Genomic DNA, 16,734 nt, shown 5'->3' with positions numbered 1-16,734 from the left:
AATCATAACTGCTGCTAACAACCCAGTCTATAAATAAGCTTTCATATTATTTGGGTGATTTAAAATTATTAACTTTGTTATTCCTAAAGACTCATCAAATATAATTTTTTTTGCATAGGGAAGCTCTTCTCAAAAAGGCAAAAACGAGGGCTAAAAAGAAGCCACGAAGACGATCGGACAGCTCTGGAGGATATAACCTTTCAGATATTATTCAGAGTTCACCCCCTACAGGTTAGTGATAAATGAGCTTTCCTTTCAGGCATGACAAAGTCTATCGTCAACTTTAATATGCAATACTATACTTCTGCTATCTGTTCATCCTTACAAAAATATCTTAGTTAAAACACACACTTTTTTGGTAAATATTTAATATAGATTATAGTGGTTTATTTAATTAATTATAACTTTAAAAAACAGTGTTTTCTTTTCCCTCTTTAAAGGGGTACTTCTCAGATTAAATTTAGTCTCAAACTTAGTTTTCAGGAAATAAGCCTTTTATAAAACTAAGCCTAAAGGACATTTTTCCATGTATTTTTTTTTTTTAAACTTAAGTTTTCCCCTGTAATGTTGGCAGCCCGAACATTGCTTTACAACTTGAGATCCTGAAAGAAAATGTCTGGAAACTGAGTAGTCTGTTTTTTCATTGTCCAAGCTGTGAGAAATAGAAAAAGTAAATAAATACATTCCTTTTCAAGCAAATAGATTCTGTGAATCATATTAGAGAAAGGAGCTATTTTATTCTGCACAATGAATCTTGAAAATTGGTGGTTACCTGCAATTGTGTAGGATTATCTAATGAACTACCCTTTTTAGTTTTATAATTACAGTTATTTATAGTTTTATATTTTTAGTTCTATAATCGTATATTGTTCGAAATATGATGATGCAACCTTGCAGTTCTGTGTGTTTTCTTATATAACCATTGTATAACGATACTGCTTTTCGTGATATAATTCTATGTTATATTCTTATCCAATACATTTTAGGTTTAGTAAAATTGGATAAGGCTAACTCTGTGGAGTCACTGCCAGAATTGCTGACGTCTGATTCTGAAGGTAGTTATGCAGGAGTGAGTAGTCCCAGAGACTTACAGTCCCCTGACTTCACAACAGGATTTCAAGCAGAAAAGATTGAGGTTGGATATTTTAGTTCCTAAAAAATACACTTTTTTTTGTTCTTAAACCTTGGGTTTTTATGCCTTTTAAAAAAGACAATTTTAGCTACATTCTCATCCTGAAACGGTTTAAAAGTACTTTGTTTGTTAAAATAAACAAACAAACAAATTGTCTGTAGTTTTAATTGGGAATGCTGATTTTTGTGTGTGTGTGTGGTATCAGTTTTTAAACACCAAGTTTCGTTATATCCCTTTTGATTACTGAATTTTTCAACTCTCTGATCTCTTAGGCCTTGTCTACACTAAAGAGTGTTGTTGATGCAAATTACAGTGATGATCAAAAAGAGCTGTAATTACAGTGCTTGTGCCTGTTCACGCAGCATTCGTGTCTCCGAAGAGCATTCACAGTTCGTGCTCTAGTATCGACAGTGAGAACAGTGCACTGTGGACAGCTATACCACTGTGCAACTTGCCACCTTATGCTGCTACGAATTGTGGGAAGCCGGAGAAGGTCACAATGCATCATGGGTGCCTGCTCAACATTCCATGATACAGTGATTTCCGTCCTGTCATTCCATGACTTTCTGACTGTTTCATGGAATTTTTCAATGGCTGCAGTTTCCTGTGCACCTGCCATCTCTCTCTGAAAGGATGAATCTTGCATTACTCTCCACTGTTGTTTTCAGTGTTCTGAACACATCGCGGCTGCTCATACAGTATATCATGAGCTCTCAATCAGAACAGCAATCTGAGCTGTCTGACCTTCTGTGTGGCATGCAAACAAACAATGCCCGATACTGTTTGCATTCATGACACATCTGCATATGGTGCACCACTGCTTTTGAGCCGGTGAAACAAGCACTGAGTGGTGAGATCACATTGTTATGCGGGATGACAAACTGGCTGCAGAACTTTCGAATGTGCAAAGTCACCTTCATGGAACCCTGTGCAGAGGTCGCCCTACCCTGCAGCACAAGAACACCAGAATAAGAGCTGCCCTCTTGGTGGAGAATGAGTGGTGATTGCCGTGTGGAAGCTGGCAACTCCAGACTGCTACTGGTTGGTTGTTAATCGGTTTGGAATCGGGAAGTCCACTGTTGGCACTGTGTTATTACAAGTGTGCTGGGCCATTAATCACATTCTGCTATGAAGGACTGTGAGTCTTGGAAATGTATGTGAAATAATGGATGGCTTTGCAGTGATGGGATTTCCTAACTGTGGCAGGATGATAAATGGCACACATGTCACAGTTTTGGCCCCAGAGCGTCTTATGATGGAGTACATCAATAGAAGGGGGTACTTCTCTATGGTATTGCATGCACTTGTGGGTCCTGTGTGCGTTTCACTGACACAAGTGCAGGTTGGTCAGGGAAGGTCCACAACTCCCGCATCTTCAGGAACACTGACCTGTACAGAAAGCTGCAAGCAGGGACTTTCTTTCCAGATCTAAAGATTCCAATGGAGGATGTTGAAATGCCCACAGTGATGAGAGACCCGGCCTATCCCTTACTGCCCTGGCTCAAGAAGCCTTATATAGGCAACTTGGATAGCAGAAAGGAACGCTTGAATAACTGGTTGAGCAGGTGCTAAATGACCCTTGAATGTGTGTTTGGCAGATTAAAAGCTCGCTGACGATGCCTTTATGGCAGGTTTGATCTAAATGAGGAAAATATTCCCATGGTTATAGCTGCCTGCTGTGTGCTCCATAGTGTTTGTGAAGCTAAAGGGGAAAAGTTTACCCCTAGGTGGAGCGCAGAGGTAGATTGCCTTGTGGCTGACTTTGAACAACCAGATGTCAGGGCTATTAGAGGGGCACAACGAGGGGCCATTCAAATCAGGGCGGCCTTGAGGAATCATTTGACAATGAGCAGCAATAAGGTGTCTTTGTAAACAGCACTGTGCCATGCTATGACTACTAGCCAGCTTGCACTATGTATCACTATAAGCTGTAACCACCATGTGCAAGAGACAAATAAAGATGGCTTATCCTTCACAGAATATGTCTTTATTAATAACAATTATTCACAACCCAGACACTAAGATGGGCTGGAGGGGAATAAGCAGTGAGGGGCAGTGTGAGCTAAGACAGCTGAGTGAAAGTCCAGCTATCATTCTGGAAGCTGGCTGAAGGGGTGGAGTGAACAGGGTAACGAGATGGGCTGGGAGTTTGGTAGGAATGTGTGCGTGGAGTTTAGAGAAGGCATGGAAAGCAGTTCTGGATTGACAACAAGGCAGTGGGGAGGAGTGGAGAAGGAAACATGAGTTCAGTCTGCAGTGTAATGAGTGATTTTAGCAGCTTCATTTGCTCCTCCATGTATTTGTCATGCACTCATGACTGCTATCACTCGCTCCTGGTTTTCCTTCCTCTCCTGCCTATCCATTTTTTGTGTCTCCATGCCCTTTTTTCACACCTCAGAGGACTGGAAGAGTTCTTGGAAAATATCCTCTTTGCTTTCCTGTTGTCGTTTTCTTATCAGCAGGAGGTGCTCGGCGGGTGTGGAAAGGTTTCCCCTAAAGGGCACATCTGTAGAAGCACAATAAACAATTAACAGAAGCACGATTGTCAGTGTCTTAATACCACAGATGCATTACTGTAAAATACACCTCTTTCTCTCTATTTCCTGGAAAGCGCACAGCTTGATGATCACATCCATGGACATTGTGAGTTGTGCCTGGGAGGTGGGGGCACTCAAGCTGGGGAAAAGGTTCTGGATGATTGTTTGCGGGTTGATGCAGGTAGATAGGGACAATCTCACTCCTCAGAGTAAGCAAGGATGCTAGGGTGCATCTCCTTCATGCTAGCAGCTTCAAACCGTGTCCCTATGCTGCTCACCTGTGGGCAAGTTTGGTCCCTGAAAAAGCGATTGCCCCTTGGCTGAGGAAAGTTTCCTACAACGGGGGAAGAGACAAGGCAGTTCTGCTGAGGAATCTCCAGCAGGGGTTGGCGAGTACCTCCAGGAAAGTTTCCTAGAGGTCTCTGAAGGATTCTCTTGAAATCTCTGTGGATTAACACACTTCTGCCACACTGTCTAGCTGCACAGGGGAATGGGAAGCACATGCAAACACAGCTACTCTTATGCATTTCTATCTCTTCGGCCAATTGGATAATGCAACCAACCAAAGGACAGCCGTACTTTATGTAAACAAGCAGCATCAACTCAAAAAATCACTTACCAGAGCTCCTCTCTCCTGCATCCTGCACGCCAGAGCTGGAGGGCTGGGACTGGCTTGAACCCTCTGGGGTTGAGAAGAGATCCTGACTTTTCACATCACCGAACAACCCATTTCCTTGCTCTGCATCATCCTCCAACTCGACCTCCTCGTCCATGACAACTTCATCAGGGCTGAGTCCCATGTCTGCTATCTCCGGACCCAAGGATGTATCCATGGATCTGTTGGCGGTGGACGTGGGATCGCCACTGAGGATGGCTTCCAGCGCCTTAAAGAAGTGGCAGGTTTTTGGCTCTGCACGAGAGCGATGGTTTGATTTCCTGTCCTTTTGGTACCCTGCCACCGCTCCTTGATTTTCGCATAGCACTGCAGTGTGTCCTGTTCATAGGACTTCTCCACCATTAAACGAGAAATCTGACCATAGATATCATAGTTCTTTCGGCTGGAGTGGAGCTAGGACTGAACAGCCTCCTCTCCCTAAATGCGGATCAGATCCAGAAGCTCTAATGTGCTCCAAGTGGGAGAGTGTTTGGTGCGTGGAGCCGCTATGGTCAGCAGGGAACATGTGATCTGAGCTCTCCACGCCAACCAAGCAGGAAGTGGAATTTCAAAAATTCGTGGGACTTTAAAGGGGGTGGGGTGGATGGCTGCAGGGCGGTGGAGTTCAAACTGATGGCCAGAGCAGTCAGGATGGGCATTGTGGGACATTTCCTGGAGGCCATTTACTGCAACATAACCAAGTGCAGTGTCTACACTGACGCTTTGTCAGTAAAAGTTTGTCGCAAAAAGTTCTGTGCTTCTCGTCAAGGTGGTTTTATTTTGTTGCAAAATCAGGAGAGTTGGTGCAGCAGGGGTGATTGTAGTGTGCATGCCACCACTGTTTTGGCACAAAAAGCTGACTTTGGTCGACAAAAATCTGTAGTGTAGACCAGTCCTTAGATTTACATTGTTTAAAATATCTACCTCATTTTTTATCTCAGAAGTATAAAGAAACCCCTGATTTAGCAAAATAAAGCTAATTTTCTTAGCATGAGGTATTTGGTAAAAAGATTACTAGTGAGGATAATTTTAAGAGGGTAATTTAAAGAGATGATTTATATAGAGAAATGAAGTCACAAGAATTGAGACTAATGCAGATCTGTATGCACGTTAGTCTCAGGTATCAGAAGTGTTATTTTAGACCTGTAATAAATCTCTAGGAGTAGTATTACACTAGTTTATCTAGTAACGTATTTGAACATAGTTCTGAGGTCGTGTGTTTTTTTTTTTATGGATGCTGTCAGTTAAACATAGTATAAATAATGCAAATTGAGCTGCGATTAATTAAAATATGCTTCTGATACTTCCTGTAGATCTTTCCAGGTACGCTTTAATGTTTGCCACTTATGTCACTTCTAACATCATCCTTTTCTAAATGGAGAAAACAAACTGTTTCATTATAATTATTTTATGTTTCAGATGAAAGACAAAATGTATGTTCAGGGTATAAAAGCCCCACATGATAATAAAGAAATGAAATTATGTGAGGGATCATCAGCACTGAAACAGTCTGTTCCACAGTCCATTCCCAATAATAAAAACAATTCTGCAAGCTCTCCCAGTTGGGTTGCTACCTCTTTCAGGTACAGTAAAACTGATTGTAAGTAATTAGCTGGCAAGTACTGTGCTATACATTTGGTAAAGACAGTAAACATTAGTAGTTTAATATTCTTGCTTCTTGTCAAAGTGAAAAGTTAACTATATTTAAATTGATCATATGATACCAGCAAAACTTGACATGTTGGCTAAGGCTTTCTTTTTGCAAATTGATATGCTTGCTTTCTCTTGAAGAAGAAGAATAAAGAGCCATTAGATACATCTTAAAAGGGACACTGTCTCAAAGGGCTTTTAAATTTAAAAGTAGCTTTCTTTATTAATTGGATCCTTTACTTCTCTATCTTTCAATTAAAAAATAGTATTATAGTACTATTGTCCAGTAACAGTATTTTTTACAATAGTGTTACTGCAGCAATTGGGGTTGTCACTACAGTGTGCCTTGAAGGGGATGTTTGACAAACAGTTTTGAATATAATTGTGTTTATAAGCAGTTGAAAATCAACTTTGTTCGCATCAGCCTCCTACAGCAATCAAAATAGATTCCTAACATAGTTGTTCTAGTATTTATATACATGGATCCCACTGTAGGTGTGTGCACCCTGTGTGCATGAGCTTGGATTTTTTTGGCCAGCAGTATCTGTTGGGTCTGTAATGTGGTCTCCACCCTTCAGCGAGGGCATAAGGGGCAGAGCAGCCCTAGACATCACTCGTTTCCTTCTCACCACTCATGACAGTGAGATGGTGCTTCAAGGTATCTGACTGCTTCCCTGTAGCTTTCTTATAATATGTTTAGTGGTTAGTTTCATATAACCCATTGGCAAAACTATAATTTAAAAAAAAAATAGAAAGATGGGACTTTTTGTTTTGAAGTCTCACCTTGGCACCATGATGCTGGTCTGTTGGCTTAAGTTAGGTCTCCCCTGCCTGTGAGGCTGCTAGGCCTTTAAATGATGGACATAATAAAATCCTCTTTTGTTTAAGGGAAAGTCATAAATGTTCAAATTGTAGATATTTTTCTTGCAAAGAGCCTGTGTTGCCCATCTGAAATAGTTTTTTATGGAGTGATTCTGACTGAAGTCCTGCCTCAAAAGCAGTCTGCTGTTGCTCTGAAGCCAATTTCAGTTAGTGTCCTAGCTACAAGGGATGCTATCTCAGAAGCTAAAGGTTCTTCTGGCACCAAGAGATCTCAAGCTCCAGTGGGCCCTTCACTGCAGTCTTCCTTCAAGTCAGTCAGTGACTCTTTCTGCCCAGGGTACGAAGGAGTAGACAACTTCGGCTGGTGCTCAGCACCAGTCATTGTCCGTATTACTGGCCAAGACGAGGTTTAAGAGCTAGTCTTCTGACTTGTCCAAGTCTGCTGCTGGTAAGCCTGACCAGCACTATGAATCTGCAGTGCCTTTTGATTTGCATTCCTCTGCACAGTCAGGCCTCAGTAACAGAAGTTTCTTCTTCAAGTGCTTGCTCATGTTGATTCCAAACAGGTGTATGTGTGCTGCATGCACAATCGTTGGAAGGCGTTTTCCCCCAGCGGTCCCTGTCGGGTCAGCGTAGGCGCCCCCCTGGAGTGGTGCCTTCATGGCGCTGTATATAGGGGCCTGCCAACCCGATGCCTCTCCAGTTCCTTCTTACGTCCCATGATGGTCCATTGGAGCTTCAGTCTTCTTGCTTCTGCAAGCATTCCCGGTTTGTCCTTAGCAGTTCCTGTAAATAGTTAGATAATTAGAGTTAGTCACTGTTGTTTGTAGTAATATAGTTATAGATAAGTGTTAAGTAGCAGTAAGGGGTTTCCTCGTTTCTGGGACTCCCCCCTTCAGGGCTCTGGGGTATGCCTTGGGCCCAAGGCTTCAGGTCCTGCGGATCCTGCCACAAATCTATGACGAAAGACAACCTGCATGACTTTTGCTTGAAGTGTGTGGGAGAGTCGCACCAGACAGATGGTTGCAGGATCTGTAAAAGTTTTCACCTGAGGAGCCATAAGGAGAGGAATGCGTGCCTAAAGCAGATCTTCATAGAGGCAGCTCTTCGGATGCAACCCTTGGACCGGGCACATCGGTGCTCAGTGCCCTGGCATCCATTAGAGGCTCGGTGCTGAAGAAGTCCTCAGCGCAGAGGAAGCCTTGGCACTGACACTCACCAGTGGCAAGGACTATTCGGCACCAATCCCATTCACCCGGTACTCTGTTAAAAGCACAGGCAGGATGGGGCGCTTACCTACGGTGCGGCCTATGGACAAGGATGCTGGTCCATTGCGCCCACAGGCGTGTTTGGTGCAAGGGTCCCCAGGACCATCAACGATGGCTACGTAGAGGGCGCCTGTGAGCCTGGTGAGCATGAGTTCCCTGGCGAAGGAGAGCGAGGTGGAAGAACTGGACCTCCTCTCCATGCCAGATACATTTGAGGTGGTGCAGGACCTGATTTACTCCCGTCTTGGGAGTAAAGTTGCTGGACCCAAGACCTCTGGCACTGCTAGTCATGGCACCATCTAGAGGCAAGCCACCAATGATGCTGCGCAGATCGCTTTTGCCGAGGTACTGGTATCTGACCCCTTGGCACTGATCACCAACACCCTGGCACCGATCGTCTTCTCTGTGGCACTAGCACTAATCACCCTCTCCATGGCACTGGTCACCTGCGCTGTGGTGCCGGTCATGCACACCTCAGCGCCGGTCGCTCTTGCTTCGGCACTGGTCTCCTGCACCACGGCACAACACTGCTGCTACCTCAGTGCCATCATGGTCTTCGTGGTCAGAGTCCAGATCATCTGACTCAGAGATAGACTCTGGTATCTCAAGGAGACACAGGTCAGAGAGGTAATGCTACAAGGCAGGTAGAGAGCAAGCACCCTCTGCTGGACCTTGGCCCTTGCAGTGTCAGGTGCCTCAGCAGTGGCCCTTCTGGACCCCATGGGCATATCACTAAACCCAAGGGTCCCAGCCTAGGGGCCCTTATTCATTTGCCTCAGAGAGCCATGCAGCTGGCACCCCAAAACATAGCTCCATTCTGCACAGCACTGAAGTCAGTGGGTGCAGAGAGGCAATGTTGTCAAGGGAAGTTGGTGTGGTGCATGGTGGTGAAGAGGAGGAAGATCCAAGCACTGAGGTGTAACCCAACGCCTATAGAGAGGTCCCGGATAGGGAGGACCCTATGGACCAGGACATTCCCCTGACTGAGGTGGGACCCAGGGCCTCGTCATCTTTCTCCCCTGATGAAGTGGAAGCAGGGACATCAAGCACCATGCTACCCATGGACAATGGGGCCCACCTGGAGCTCTTAAGAAAGGTGGCCCAAAACCTGGGTCTGCAGGCAGAGGAGGTTTGTGAGTCCATAGACCTGATGTTGGACCTTTTGGCTCCAGAAGGTCTCTTGAGGGTAGCTCTGCCTCTGATTAAGACATTCCAGTCCACGACAAAGACACTGGTAGACACTGGCCTCTATCCCACCTACAGCAAAAGGGATAAGGAGGAAATATTTTGCTCCCTCCAAAGGGTCTGAGTATTTTTTTACTCTCACAGGCTGGTTTACTTGTAGTGTTTGCGGCGAACGAAAAGGAAAGGCAGGGGCAGCAGGACCTGACACCAAAAGTGAAGGGACCTAAGAGACTGGACCTATTTGGGAGGAAGGTCTACTCCACTGGGGGCCTGCGGCTGAGAATCGCCAAGCAACAGGCGCTCCTCAGCAGATATACTTCAACTCATGGGACATGATGGCGAAGTTTAAAGACCACCTTCCAGCTGAATAAAAACGAAGTTTGGAGCCATGGTGGAAGAGGGAAAAGCCAGGACATCATTACAGATACATTACATCATTACAGAATCTAGATACATCAGATTCTGCAGCAAGGACTATGGCTTTGGGACTGGCCATGAGAAGAAGTTCCTGGCTGCAGGTGTCAGGCCTCCTGCCTGAGGTTCAGTCCATCATCCAGGACCTTCCCTTTGAAGGAGTGGGGCTATTTTCGGAACAAATAGACTCCAAGCTCCAAAGCCTCAAGGACTCTAGGGCGACCTTGAAATCCTTGGGGCTGCATACATCTTCCACGCAGAGGAAGCACTTTAAGCCCCAGCCGGCCACAGGTTTTATCCACAGCATCCTCGGCAGGACTTCTCCAGGAGAAGGGGCAGGAGTAATAGGCACAGGACACCCCAGCCGCCCAACCCTGGCGCAAAGGCTCAGGGAAGCAGGGCCAAAACAAAATTTTTGAAGGTGCGCCCAAGAGTGACGCTCCAGGACAGTTACTAGATCTTGTTCCCCCTTTCCACAACAGATTATCCCATTTCTACCGTGCCTGGCCCGAATAACATAAAAAAGATGCGTGTTGCACACAGGAAAGGTGGAATACTCACTCCAATTTTGTTCTGCCCCACCCCCCTTCCCAGTCTCTCTTCAGGGACTCCTCTCACGAGCAACTTCTCATAGGAGAGGTGCAGGAGCTGCTTCACACTGGAGTGGTAGAAGAGGTCCCTCAGGAGCTAAGGGGAAAAGGGTTCTACTCCGGATATTTCCTGACCCCGAAGGCAAAAAGGGGGGCTCAGACCTATTCTCGATCTGTGGAATCTCAGCAAGTTCATAAGGAAGCTGAAATTCTGCATGGTCTCCCTAGCCTCAATCATTCCCTCTCTAGATCCGGGGGACTGGTATGCCACCCTCGATCTAAAAGATGCTTACTTCCATATCTCAATAATACCCTCTCACAGGAGGTTTCTCAGGTTCATAGTAGGACACAATCACTACCAACTCACTGTCCTCCTGTTTGGCCCATCAGCGGCTCCAAGAGTCTTTACCAAATGCATGGCCATGGTTGCTGCATTCCTGAGGAGGCATGTTGTCCAGGTATACCCATATCTGAACGATTGGCTAGTCAAAGGCCACTCCAGGGAGCAGGTGGAAGCCCAAGTCATTCTAATATGGGCAATGTTCCTTAACCTGGGTCTGCAGCTAAATGTGAGCAAATCAACTCTAGTGCCCATGCAAAGAATAGAATTTATAGGGGCAGTCCTGGATTCAGTACAGGCCAGAGCTCTGCTGCCAGAATCTTGTTTCCAGACTATGGGCTCCATAATAAGGACTCTCAGCAACTTTCCTACTATGACAGCTCGAAGTTTCCTGACACTTTTAGGCCACATGGCCTCCTGCATGTACGTGATCCAGCATGTGAGGCTGTGACTCAGACCTCTCTAGTTGTGGCTGGCATCAGTCTACTGCCCCCACAGGGACAGTTTGGACAGAGTGGTCTCTCTCCTACCACAGGTTGTAGAGTACTTTTGGTGGTGGCTCGGCCCCCAGGATGTGAGCCAAGGGGTCCCATTTGCCAGGCCGCTACTGTCGTTGGTGCTGGTGATGAACGCTTCAAACTTGGGGTGGGGAGTGCGCCTCGGTGAACTGAGGACCCAAGGCCTGTGCTCCCCAGAGGAACTGTTACTTCACATAAATATCCAGAGTGCCAGGAAGCCATCAAACTCTGGGACTTCTGCATTGCCTGCTTCATACACCTGGAAGCATCCTACCTGCCCGGCATCCAGAACGAGCTGGTGGACCATCTCAGCTGCTCCTTCAACACCCATAAGTAGTCTCTCCATGCAGATGTCTTGAGGAACATTTTCCAGAGGTGAGGGTTTCCCCCAGACCTATTCGTGATGTGGTCCAACAGGAAGTGCCACCAGTTTTGCTCCTATTGGGAGCACAGCCCGGGTTCCATGACAGATACGTTCCTCCTTCCCTGGGTTCACCACCTGCACTATGTGTTCCCACCGTTCCCTCTTGTTCACAAGAAGATCAGGAGAGACAGGGCCTCAGTTATACTTATAGCCCCAGAGTGGTTGAGGCTACACTGGTACACAACGCTGCTGCAGCTATCCATAGACACCCTGATCACCCTGCCGCTGGTTCTGGACCTGATCACGCAGAACCATGGTTGGCTGTGTCATCCCAGCCTAGAGTTGCTTCATCTCATGACATGGAAGCTGCATGGTTGAACCTGAGGGAGGCAGAGTGCTTGGAGCAAGTGCAGGAGGTTCTCCTTGGTAGTAGGAAGCCATCCACCAGAGCCACGTACTTAGCTAAATGGACGAGGTTCTCGGTGTGGTCGGTACAAAAGGGCACTCTTCCAATGCAGGCTCCACTGCCTCTTATTCTGGACTACCTACTGCACCTAAAGCAGTTAAGTTTGGCGGTTGCATCTGTGAAGGTGCACTTGGTGGCTATCTCCACCTTCCATCCGGGAGAAAGGGGCTTAGAAAGACTTTACCCTCCAGTGCGCCATCCAATCCTGGCATGGAACCTTAGCCCGGTGCTCAGTAAATTGGTGGGGCCCCATTTTCGAGCCCCTAGCTTCGTGTTCTCTGTTGTACCTCTCGTGGAAGGTAGCCTTCCTCATCGCTATTACCTCAGCAAGAGAGTGTCTGAACTCAAGGTGTTGACCTGAGAGCCCCCATATACGGTATTTCATAAGGACAAGTTGCAGCTATGCCTGCACCCGGCTTTCCTGCCCAATGTGGTCTCTCAATTTCACACTAGTCAGGAGATTTTCTTGCCAGTGTTCTTCCCAAAGCTTCATGTCAGCAGCAGGGAATGTAGTCTCCACTCCCTGAATGTCAGATAGGCGCTGGCTTTTTATATAGAGCGAACCAAATCCTTTTGTAAATCGAATCAGTTTTTCATCGCTGTAGCAGACAGATTGAAAGAACTACAGATCCATTTAGCCAGTTAACTTGACTCTATTGTCTAAATATTACTTCGCCCAGTGGGATAAAATTCTGCAATTAAGTGATAAACTGGATCAGAGCTCCAGAGATGAGTTGAAGACAACTTCAGTAGAAGGTCAGTTGGTGGTGAAGAGTGTTACGGGCCTCTTTGAATGCTTCTGACTGTGCTGCAACATAGTGGTATAGTTAATATGTATAGCACATCATGGCTGTAGCTGTTCAGCATTCCAAAAGAGGTCCAGTCTACAATTGAAGGACCTACCTTTTTGAGGGCTATGATCTTTTTACATTCAAAAACTGATGAGATGCATCACTATTTAAAAGTCTTTGGAATGATGATTCAGTCTCTGGGCCTCTACACTCTGGCTCAGAGGAGGAAGCAAGGAAGACCTTAGCCTTTCCGAGATAAAGATCTTTTGTCTTATTCCTGTCATCAGAGGACTATAGACTCAGCTAAACATGAGGTTCTAGTGCTACCCTATGGCCAAAAGGACTAATGCAATTCTTCAATTCATAAACAGGAATGTTATGTAGGAGTAGGGAGTTATTTTACATCGTATTTGGCACTGGTGTGACTGCGGTAGGAATACTGTGTCCTGTTCTGGTGCCCACAATTCAAGAAGGATGTTGATAAATTGGAGAGAGTTCAGAGAAGAGCCATAAGAATGATTAATTATAGTGATAGATTCAAGGAGCTCAGTCTGTTTAGCTTTACAAAGAGAAGGTTAAAGGATAAATTGATCAGTCTGTAAGTACATGGGGAGCAAAGATTTGATGATGGGCTCTTCAATTTAGCAGATAAAGGTATAACAAGATCCAATGGCTGGAGGTTGAAGCTAGAAAAATTCAGACTGGAAATTTTTAAGTGAGGATAATTAGCCAGTTGAACAGTTTACCAAGAGCTGCTGTGGTCTCTCCGTCACTGACAACTTCTAAATCAAGATTGGATGTTTTTTCTAAAAGATAAAAGGTTAGCTCAAATGGGAATTAAGTTAGGGAATAACTATGGCCTGTGTTATGCAGGGCAAACTAGATGATCACAGTGGTCCCTTCTTGCCTTAGAATCTGTGAATACATGTTATGCAGTAAATGTGCCCTTCATCAAAGGTACAGATTTTCCTAAAATTGAAGGTAACAGGAAAAAATTATATACCCATGTAGGTACTTCAGAGCCTGCTGGTGAACACACATTCAGTTTTTGAGTGTGTGTGTGTGTGTCTGATGTGTATAACTACAAAGATGAGTCACTTTTGATGAAACTGATATATGGTGACTTCAAGATGGGAGAGTTTATTTTAATTTCAATGGAGAAGTGACATATCTAAGTCAGGGGAAAACCCTATCAGGGCCAATAAGAATTATGTTCTCTTCCATATTTTGCAGACCTTTTTTAACATTACTTAGAATCTAGATGACCCCAGTGGCTAAGGTTGACCATGTTTCTTCTAGGAGAATAATGTAATACCTCTAATATAAATAGGTTATACATATCAGTGTTCAATTCAAAAGGAAATTGTTTACCTGTAATTGTGTTCAAATTCACTTGGTGGTTGATTCCCAGGCTGTCTAATTTCCAAATTCCTGTGGTTTTCTGAAGAATTTGGTTTTTAGCATTACTGGTGTGCTTGACACACTGCCCAAAAGATAGTAAGATCCACAGAAAAGGGACGCTATCTCAAATACAGATACAGATAAAGCAAGAAGTACTGGAGATCTTGAGGAAAGTGTTAGAAAAATGTTTTCCTCTCCTCTCCTTTAATATAGTGTCGGAGTGGAGAAGAGATTTGACTGATGTGGGTTTGCAGGCCCTGTAGTAGATGTGAGCCTGTTAGAGGGATTTGAATGGGGCAAATGTGGGATCCTAGCACATTGGGATTGGAAATACATCTGGCAGCATGGAAAGAAACGAGGCACAGACATTAGAGTAGACGAAAACAATGTTAATTTCATTGCCATTTCCTTCAGAATGGAGGGTTAGCAGCGTGGTATTTTGGGTAATTAAAACTAAAGGTTTATTATAAAAAGAAAGAAACAAACTATAATAGAGTGTTAAAGGATTAAAGCAATCAGACACATATAATTGATATATCAGGTTTCTAATAGAATTGTGGAGTTTGCAGGCTTTTATAGTCCCTCTGGTGTACTGGATGGGTCTCAGTCCTTTGTTTCACTGCTTAAGTTCAGTTCAGTTGTAGATGAGTTGATCCAGAGGTAGGTGAAGACTGAAGACAGACTGAAGACAAAATGGTTGTCGTGCAGCTGCCTTTTATGTCCTTTGGCCTTTGCCGAGCTACTTGTGGAAAGTTACAGGAATAAGATGGAGTCCAGAGTCACATGAGTAAGTCCTGGTGACTCATCAGGTATATCCCTGGCTTCTCCCCCTGGGCCCATTGTACCTGTGAATTTCTTTAATGGGTCATTAAGCAGGCTAGTGCTGTATCGCCCAGACACAGCACAATTTGAAATACAGATATATCAACCATATCCATAACTTCCATTACACATATAACACATGAACATAAACATTATCATCTTACTTAGCACATTATAGCCTTTTTAACAGTACCTGATGGCATATCTTATATGAATTATTATGATTTTGACATACTGATATTAAATAATATAATAAATGCCCCCTCCCCCATTCCAGCTAGCGTGACAGCCTTTATACAATTTCAGACAGAATTATTGTCACTTATGGTTTCTAAACATACATTTATGCCAGGTGATATACAGGATGATATTGTTAGGGGTCCCAAGCTACCACATTCCAGGGCACCAGGAAGTTCCCCTATACTTCATGATTGCTGCCTCTGACCTTTGGTCTAATTCTTCAGTCCTTTTCCTTCAGTTTTTAGTCACCTGTTCCTCCAGTTTGGTCCTTGTTCACTTGAGTCTTTTTTATACATTTCCTCATTACATATTTTTAACCTTTCCCCAATCAGCATTAAGCATTTGTTTTAGGCAACCCATACAGTACACATGTGCAAGCTTCAATTTACACAATTTTTGCTGCTTATTCAATTTCTATGTCATTCTGTTTTTGTGTCACCCTGCTGCCTCTGGGTTTTCCTAGTAAAAGGGTTACATGTTTGTGTACTTTTACTTAAAATCTTCCAGCACAATATGTTGCCTTTCTTTATATTTCATCTTTATATTTCAGTATCATTCATCTTTATATTTATATTTCTTCATATTTATATTTTCAGTATCGTTATTCACTGTGTGTATTATCATACTCACACAGAGATGTAGGGACAGGGGTTAATCATAATAATTGTTTCCCAACAACATGCTCACTAGAACTGCTTACATTAGCAATTTACAAGTTGGACACACAAAATATAACCTACTTGTATAAGGATTTACATTAATGCAGAAAGCTGATATTCCCAACCATATATAAATACAAGATCAAATTTCAGATCCATGAGTCCTAGGCGAGGATTGCAGTGAGATGGGATGCTTCATGTCTCTGTCTGGTAGCACTATCTGATGGAAGCATAATGCTGAAGACAGCCTTCTTTCTCATGCAGTGGGATGGACACTATAATGTCAGGGGTAGAGAGAAACTCAGACTTTTCTCCCACCCCCAAAAGGGATCCTTCTTCCTCCTTATGACTCCTTTAGGAATGAAACCATTAGCAAAAATTGTTGTTGTCTTTGCTTATCAGTTGGGACAAATTTTTATATAAGGCCTTGTGTAAAATTCTCACGCAAAACACTGTTCAAGAGTCTCAACTGTAAACCCATTTTATCAGTACTTTAAAGGGATAAACAAACAGGGATGTTGTAATTATCCACAAACCCAGGATATTCAAAGTGAAGGTCTTACACGTCAAAGAAATACAGATATGTTAAGATAAAAGATCTGCAGTTAAGGTACCTAGCAATCTTAACTCTACCTTTATAGTAATATCATGCAGTAACCAGGCAATTGTGATTAAGGCATTTGGTGTTTGTGATCCCAGACTAGTTTAAACTGATTTTTGAAGACACATTGGTTTTTTCATTTGTTTTTCCGCCTCCCCCACATGACTACACTGTGTAGAGCATACTTAAGGTTTGTTTGGTTATCTTTAAATGTGCACTTCTTTCCTGGGTTTGTAACACTTGGCTTTGGGATAATTACAACATCCCTGTAATGTTTTT

General features: G+C 44.0%; 1 protein-coding gene across 4 annotated transcripts in view; it reads left to right on the top strand.

Moving 5' to 3' along the window:
* Positions 1 to 16,734, top strand: part of IBTK (inhibitor of Bruton tyrosine kinase) — a 113,301-nt gene that overhangs the window by 62,338 nt on the left and 34,229 nt on the right. For 3 of the 4 annotated variants that reach the window (XM_067532646.1, XM_067532647.1, XM_067532648.1), the window contains 3 exons: positions 119 to 231; positions 987 to 1,135; positions 5,744 to 5,907. In XM_067532646.1, the coding sequence (XP_067388747.1) occupies positions 119 to 231; positions 987 to 1,135; positions 5,744 to 5,907 (426 nt within the window). Of the gene's footprint in view, positions 1 to 118; positions 232 to 986; positions 1,136 to 1,494; positions 3,704 to 5,743; positions 5,908 to 16,734 lie in introns of those variants that run through there. The other variant, XM_067532649.1, reaches the window with a different exon arrangement.

Source organism: Emydura macquarii, unplaced genomic scaffold (genome assembly GCF_026122565.2).
Source record: "Emydura macquarii macquarii isolate MOO-44397 ecotype Brisbane River unplaced genomic scaffold, CSIRO-AGI_Emac_v2 contig_3295, whole genome shotgun sequence".
Classification (NCBI taxonomy): domain Eukaryota; kingdom Metazoa; phylum Chordata; order Testudines; family Chelidae; genus Emydura; species Emydura macquarii.
Note: the sequence above shows the minus strand (reverse complement) of the source record. Positions and strands in the feature narration are given on the sequence as shown.